This window comes from Medicago sativa, chromosome 5, assembly GCF_051527215.1.
Source record: "Medicago sativa cultivar Bolivia chromosome 5, Bolivia_mono, whole genome shotgun sequence".
Classification (NCBI taxonomy): Eukaryota; Viridiplantae; Streptophyta; class Magnoliopsida; order Fabales; family Fabaceae; genus Medicago; species Medicago sativa.
Window position 1 is genome coordinate 13588599 of NC_140753.1, and position 8272 is coordinate 13596870.

At 34.2% G+C, this 8272-nt stretch overlaps 1 protein-coding gene and 2 non-coding genes across 3 annotated transcripts; all 3 read left to right on the forward strand.

Moving 5' to 3' along the window:
* The first annotated feature begins 847 nt into the window (after positions 1-847).
* On the forward strand, positions 848-1000 carry LOC146920262 (U4 spliceosomal RNA). The gene has a single exon (XR_015012909.1). It is a non-coding gene; the product is annotated as a U4 spliceosomal RNA (small nuclear RNA).
* A 2128-nt stretch (positions 1001-3128) lies between these two features.
* LOC146920263 (uncharacterized) lies at positions 3129-7333 on the forward strand. The gene is made up of 2 exons (XM_085713668.1): positions 3129-3357; positions 6624-7333. Exons 1-2 carry the CDS (start codon positions 3129-3131, stop codon positions 7253-7255), a joined length of 861 nt encoding a protein of 286 aa, XP_085569794.1. The 3' UTR covers positions 7256-7333.
* LOC146920264 (U4 spliceosomal RNA) lies at positions 4414-4563 on the forward strand. Its single transcript, XR_015012905.1, has one exon. It is a non-coding gene; the product is annotated as a U4 spliceosomal RNA (small nuclear RNA).
* Positions 7334-8272: the final 939 nt, after the last annotated feature.

The window sequence follows — 8272 nt, forward strand, 5'->3', positions numbered from 1 at the left end:
ATACTGTGTTCATCCAATAGAAGAAACTTTGAAGTTTGAACAGACTGTATATGGAAGAAGGTATTAATGTTGAATGTACGCAAATATAAGTTGGTGTCTACTGTAGAACATTAGGCTGTCAAAATATGAAGTATAAATAATACATTGTAACAATAATTCAAAATTTCAACAAAACTAACATAACAAAACCAAGTTAATAAAGTAGTAAATAAACAGAATGTGAAATCTAAGATGAAATAAACTTGTAGAAAATTCTTTTAAAAAATTTCTACAAAGTTTATTCTAGTTTACTGAGTACAGTGTGAGTCCAACCATGTAAAGTCGGTTTCACTTTCGAGTTTACTAAAATTCGAATTTACAACCAACTCAAATCAAAACTGATGCCTAAATTGATGTAGTCCAACCTTGAATGCCTTCCGTCTTACAGTTTTCTTCAAATTCAAAATTTAAAGTTTTAAAGTCAAAAAAATTTAAAGTTGAACTCTTTCAAGTTACAAGTTCCTTTTGTTTCCATATTTTCGTTTTTGTAGGTGGATTATTATTCATGAATGTATATTCAGTGCAACACCTTCAATTCTATCAACTAACAATTAACAAAAGGTCTACCTTACGTAAGCATCTATCACTATGCAAAGATGAGGTAACATAACAAATGTTAGGAAAAAATGAAAAGGCGAACATAAAAAGCAATGAGAATTGGAGATAAATAATTAGACAAATCTTTGTCTCTCTGACATTTTTTGTTGTATAATATTCAGTGTAAAACTTCCTTGTCCAACATGCTTATAAGAGGAAAGAGATGAGCATGAGGTTATATAAAAATAGAGCTTAGTTTATGATAATAATCATCTTTGCCCTTGGGGCAATGATGCAGCTATAGTGAGGTATTAACGGAGGTGCGTCTATTGTTGGTTGAAAACTATTTCCAAACCTCTTCTTAAGCTTAGGGAGACTTGAGCCTTCGAGAATTTCTGGAAGGACTCCCCTTAGGGGTAAAGTCCTACAATTATAGTTCAATATTTTTTCTAATTCTGTAAAAAGTAAATTCTGAACTTTCAAGTCTTGTATTGAATCTTCAACCTTTATGCTCATTTTGTCCTAATAATTTTTCTCATTATTCAGAAGTCTAATTGTTTCACTTCAATACATCACTCTCACTGGACCTGATTCATCATTTACTATCAAAAAATCATCTTAATTTATGGAACAGCCTACTCAGATTCATTTTCAGTAGCTTAATCATGTCCTGAGATACCTCATACAAACACTCAATAATGGTCTGAACTTCAAAAATCATCTCATCTTCGACACATGCCTTCAGTGATGTTTGATTGGGATGGGAACTTGGATGGAAGGACATCTACCTCAACTTACATAATTTATCTTGGCAGTAATATTGTGTCTTACCTATCCAAAAGACAACGAAGTTAAATACCGATCAGTTGCAAATATAGCATCTGAGCTCATGTGGTTACTCAATCTATTGGGTGAACTCGGTATACCCTCTGAAATTCCTTCCTATTATGTGATAACATGGGAAATACCTATTCATACTCAAATCCAGTCTTCCACTCCAGGATAAAGCACATTGCTCATGTGAGACAACTTGTACAGATCGGCAAAGATAGAAGTTTCACATATCTCTACAAGGGACCAGCCAGCTGATTCACTTACCAAACCTTTAATAGTTAGATTCACGTGTCTTGGTGATAAGCATCAGTTAGATAGGGTTATATTACGGCTGTTCTTCTATCACTTAAAAGTCTCCAATCATTCATGAGCAGCCTTAATCTTTACAATATGTACTATCACTTAAAAGGGTGCTTAAAGATGCTTTCACACACTACAGCTCATTGAAATTCTTCAAGTTCTCTTCGCATGATATGATCCTCTTGCCACCCTTAACCATTTGGTTAACTTCGACTTTGAAGCAGGTAAGGTCAAGAAGGATAAAAGGGATCAAAAGATAGACATGCTTGTAACAATGAGTTCCCTTAGCATTCTAATCAAAGCAGCGAGTTCATGATCTTCATTCAACAATGGAGATACTCAAAATTTTCCATCCATCTTCTCCAACGATATGATCAACTTCTTTGCATTCTTCTTCGTCTTCATTGAGAAGAAAATGTAATCAACTACACATTTTTCAATGATTGAATCCCCCTTTTCTCCTTCAAAGAGCAGAGTGAAGTGCTTGAAAATGTATTAAACTCTTTCCTATCATTCTCTCTAAATATATACAATAGCTAACCTCTCCCTTAATCAAAATTTCAGCATGTGGTAGCTTTATGAGTTTCCCTTAAAATTTGGTAACTTGTCACATTTGTGCCAAACATTGTTCATTATTATAAATGCCATAATGGTAATGAAATGGACTTGAGGTGTATATAAGTGGCATGTCCTCAGAGTGTTGGTAAACAGCAAACCTCGTTAGTCACAGGGTTTCTAATATAACAAAAAGTAGTTGTTTTTGATTCAGAGGTATCTATTGGCTGGCATGTTCCATTGTTGAGGTGCTAGAACTGCTATATGGTTTTAAAGAATTGATTTCAGAAGGATGAGATCCAGATCTTGTAGGATATACATGACCAAACACAGACCGCAATATCAATTATATATGTTTTTTATTTCATTATCACAATTTAAATCCAGTGCACACATCTCTGAGCAATATGCAGTACCAATTTTATAATTGTAATGATAAATGTATGTGGCAGCAGGGGAGGCAAGCTAATTGTTGACAAATGAGGTTTTCTGATTGCCAACACTATAAAGACATGCCAGCTATATTCATCATGCATCTCAAACTCATTTTAATATCGGAAGCATCTTGCAGAATAACACATGCAGTCTCATTAACAAATTCACAATGTTGGACAAACATGTAACAAGCTTACCATATTCAATGGGAAATCATGCAGGCACCACATGCTCTACACCATCCTTAACAAGTGCTGCATATTTTATTCATTTCAATATTATATGAATTTAATAATTATCAACCAATCAATATGATGAATACCTCTTATATAAATAGAGAGTCAAGAACTTCGTAACATCACACAAACTTCGAGCTTTGCAATTATCTCAAAAGAAAAAAAAGAACAAATAACAAATTAAAGAGAAATATGGCAAGCAACAACTACCATGTTCGCTCAAACAGTTTTCCTTCTCAATCACATCCTAACTCCACAAGAATAGAACAAGAGCTATGCAAGATCAAGACATGGGAAGCCACATCAACATCCACATCTGATTCAATTACCACTGGCCTTTCCTTTCTTGAAGATTTGTATATATCTTTGGAAGATCTTCTAAATATGACATCAACACAGAAGCTTGTTTCTCACCATCAAGGTGAGAAAGTTGTGGAAGAGTTGTTGGATGGTTCAATGAAAATGTTGGATATCTGTGGCATTACAAGGGACACCATGTCACAAATTAAAGAAAATGTTCAAACACTTCAGTCTTCTATTAGAAGGAGAAAGGGAGAATCAAGCATTGAAAAAAGTGTAGCAGAATATAAATTCTTCTCAAAGAATATTAGTAGAACACAATTATTGTGGTGGGCAAAAAATGGTTTCAAGCCTAACTTGCAACTCACCACCAATTACTACAACTCATCTAAAATTGTTTCCATAAAATACTACTTAAACTCACCACCAATTTTTTCCTCTTCACACACTGCAGCTCATTGAAATTCTTCAAGTTCTCTTGGCATGATATGATCCTCTTGCCACCCTTAACCATTTGGTTAACTTCAACTTTGAAGCAGATAATGTTAAGAAGGATAAAAGGGATCAGAAGATAGACATGTTTGTAACAAAGACTTCCCTTAGCATTCTAATCAAAGCAGCGAGTTCATGATCTTCATTCTACAATGGAGATGCTTAAAAGTCTCCAATCTTAAGAAGAAACTATGAAGCTTGAACAGAATGTAATTGGAAGAAAGCATGGACAAATAAACAAGAAGGAAAAGATTTCTTTTTATTTAAGTTAACCACGTCACTACAGAGTTACTAACTATGCATTTAAGTCCGTAGCTCCTACATTTCTTTTCATTGTCATGATAATTTCTAAAAAATGGAAAACGTGGAATAATGGACAGAGTTGCAGCACTGAAGCTCGTGGTTTTTTACTTTTTTTTTCTTCTATATTGACTTTCATTATCATCAGATTTTTACAATCTAGCATTTCGTAGATGTAAATTAATGAATAACTTGATTTTGAAGTGTTTTTGTAAAATCTAAAGATTGTTGATTAAGGAATATTGGACATTTGTTAAAGGCAAAAGTGTGGTGAGCGGTGACTAAGATTTCCAAGTCCTGCGTATTTAGTCCCACATCGCCCGTATGAGAAACAAGGTGGGGTTGAAGTCTATATAAAAACAAGTGAAGTTGAGCATTGAAAGCCATCTTTGCGCTTGGGGCAATGACGCAGCTAGTGAGGTACTAACCGAGGTGCGTCTATTGCTGGTTGAAAACTATTTCCAAACCCCCTCTTAGGCTTAGGTAAACTTAAGCCTTTGAGAATTTCTGGAAGGACTCCCTTAGGGGTAAAGTCCTGCAATTTCAGTTCAAAATTTGTTAAGCATTTGCCTTTCTCTTCCTTTACTAGTATCAATACATCCATTTGGGAGTAGCACAACCAAACATACGATTCTTTTTAGCTTACACCAGCCCCTAACTACGCCCACCACTTTCGACCTCTCACCCAAGTCAGTGTTGAGAGCGCATGGCAGCAAGAGTTATCAATCACATATAATTTCATATAACCACCTCGTGTGCACTTAACATTTTGAACCTTCATCCAATTTCAAGCCAAAATCTTCACATCTTCCACTTCCCTTTCAAGATCAAAAATGATATCTTGTTTCTCACTTTCCACAACCTCTTTCATTACTTAGGAATCCAGAAAACTAATTAAGGTGTCCTGTTGATGTCAATGGAGGGACAAGTTCAATTGTGTAGATGAATGCTTCCACTAGAGAGAGAGCTTCTATGGTCTGAGAATGGCTTGATGAAAACTCAAGTATCCCACGAGACTAACACTTGAGAGGAGATTGTTGGAGCGCCAAGTTCATGAAATTCTCCCAGTTCTCTTTACAACCGTGATTACTTAAAAGGGTGCTTGAAGATGCTTTCACACAAAGCAACTCATTAAAATTCTCTAAGTTCTCTTCATATGATATGATCCTCTTCTGCATCAATTTTGCCAACCATAACCATTTGGATGACTTTGACTCTGAAGCAGATAATGCCAAGAAGAATAAAATGGATTGGAAGATAGACATGCTTGTAACCATAATTTCCCTCAGACAGTTATCAATGAAGTGAGAGCATGATCTTCATTTCATAATGGAGATATTCCAAACTCTCATTCCATCTTCTTCAATGATGTGATCAACTTCCTACAATTCTTCTTCATCTTCTTTGACACTCTCGCCATATATAGTAGCAAGCAATTCATGCTTCATTCAACAAACATATATAGTAGCAAGCAATTCTTGCTTCATTCAACAAAATAATGCAGCACATGAGTTTTCCTTAGAACGTGGTAAACTTGTCACGTTTATGCCAAACATTATGCATTAATATACATACCATAATGATAACAAAATGGATTTGAGGTGTATATGACTTGGCATGTCCTCCGAGTGTTGGTAAACAGAAAACCTCATTAGTCACTTTTTTCTAATATTAAAATAAAGGTGTTGTTTTCGATTCAGAGTTATCTAGCTGGCATGTTCCATTGTTAGGGAGCTACAACTGTTACATGGTTTTAAAGAATGGATTTCAGAAGGATGAGATCCAGATCTTGTGGGATGTATATGATCAAACACAAACAGCAATATCAATTATATAAAAAAATTATTTTATTATTACAATTGAAATCTTGTAGCATGCAGCTCCTTCATATAGCACACATCTCTGAGCAATATGCAGCACCAATTTTATAATTGAAATGATGAATGTATGTGGCAGCAGAGGAGGCAAGCTAATTGATGACTAATGAGGTTTTCTAACTGAAAACATGCCAGCTATATTCATCATGCACCTCAAACTCATTTTAATATCATAAGCATCTTGCAGAATTAACACATGCAATATCATTCACATATTCATAATGTTGGAAAAACATGTAACAAGCTTAACATATTCAAAGGGAAATCGTGCAGTCACCACATGCTCTACACCATCACCAACAAGTGCTTCATATTTTATTCATTCCATTATTATATGAATTTAATAATTATCAACCAATCAAAATGATGAATACCTCTTATATAAATAGAGAGTCAAGAACTTGGTAACATCACACAAACTTCGAGCTTTTCAACTATCTTAAAAGAAAAAAAAGAACAAAGAACAAAGAACAAATTAAAAGAGCAATTAAGATGGCAAGCAAATACCATGTTCGCTCAAATAGTTTTCCTTCTCAATCACATCCCAACTCCACAAGAATAGAACAAGAGCTAACTAAAATGAAGACATGGGAAGCCACATCAACATCCTCATCTGATTCAATTACCACTGGCCTTTCCTTTCTTGAAGATTTGTATATTTCATTGGAAGATCTTCTCAATCTGAAATCAACACAAAAAGCCATTTCTCACCATCAAGGTGAGAAATTTGTGGAAGAGTTGTTGGATGGTTCAGTCAAAATTTTGGATATCTGTGGCATCACAAGGGACATCATTTTACAAATTAAAGAAAATGTTCAATCCCTTCACTCTGCTCTTAGAAGGAGAAAGGGAGAATCAAGCATTGAAACAAGTGTAGCCGAATATAAATTCTTCACAAAGAAGATGAAGAAGAATGTCACAAAGTTGATCACATCTTTAAAACATATGGAAACTAAATTTGGAGCTTCTTCACTTTTGAATCAAGATCAAGACCTTGTTGCAGTGATTACAGTTCTTAGAGAGGTCATTGCAATGAACTTGTCTGTCTTTCAATCTGTTTTGTCTTTCTTGGTTGGATCTTCATCAAAGTCAAAGGCAACAAAATGGTTGAAAGTGACAAAGTTGATGCAAAAGAGGGTAACATGTGAAGAGAACATGAAGAACTTCAATGAATTCCAGTGTGTGGAAGCATCTTTAAGAACCCTTATAAATGAAGGTTCTAATGTTGCACATGAAAGATTTGAGGCTTTGGAGAATGCAATTGAAAGTATAGAAAATGGTTTAGAGAATATATTTAGGCGTTTGGTTAAAACTAGAGTCTGTCTTTTGAATATCATGACTCTATCTTAGGGATTTGATGAGGATTGAAAAATTTTGCACAGTCAATCTGTATATAAATATTATGTATAGAATTCAATAGTAATACAAGCAAATAGAAACAATACAATTTTGTCCTATATATCTGATCTTTTTATTTTTAATTTTAAATTTGAAGTGTCAACTTTTCTCTGAGATCTGAAATGACTACTACTACTACTAATTGTTTTGGTAAACAAATAAAACTCATTAATAAAGGGTGTAACTTGGGCTTAAATGCTGAAAAAGATGATAAAAAATGTTGCCACCTAAAACAGGATGATGTAGCCAACAAATGAAGTCCAGCATCAAGAGTTAATCAGTAAATGAAAGTATTAAACAAGATAACATAGTTACATAAGCAGTATTCAAAGCAGGAAAATATAAATCTAATCAAAATGAAATAAACCAAAGTTCTCTTTATAGTGTTATTTAAGCAGGTGGATGACCGAACTATCTAGAATATTGTATGTAGCATCCATGATCAAAAGTTCAAAACCAAGAATCTGAAGGACAACATACAGGGCCTTAGGCATCAAATAAATTACTAAAGCTTTCATAAAAAGGCATTAAATAAAAATGTTACTGGTAACTAATTCAAAATATTACTGTATGGTTCTGAAAATTATCCTTCAATCAAAATTTTGGTTATATAAAAAAAAAAAAAACTAATCAGGAGTATCAATTAAAATTACTTAAGGTATCAGACGTTTTTATATCGTAGCAGGTTTACTGTGTTTTGCTTCTTTAGAATGAATCTGCCCTTTGTTATATAAGTCCCGCATCGGTCTGCTTAGAGTGGATACTATGGAGCTTGTTGTATAAAATAGAACAACCCGCTTTGCCAAAGATTCATAGCGAAAGTTCAGTAAGACTACGACTTGAATTTAGCTTAAGTGTAGTGGTTGAGTGCTCATTAAGCATATGATTAAGGGCTGAAGTTCAAAAATCTATGTTTTAACATGGACCTCAATCATTATTTTTAAGCTAGCTCAAGTTGTACTGTCTGCA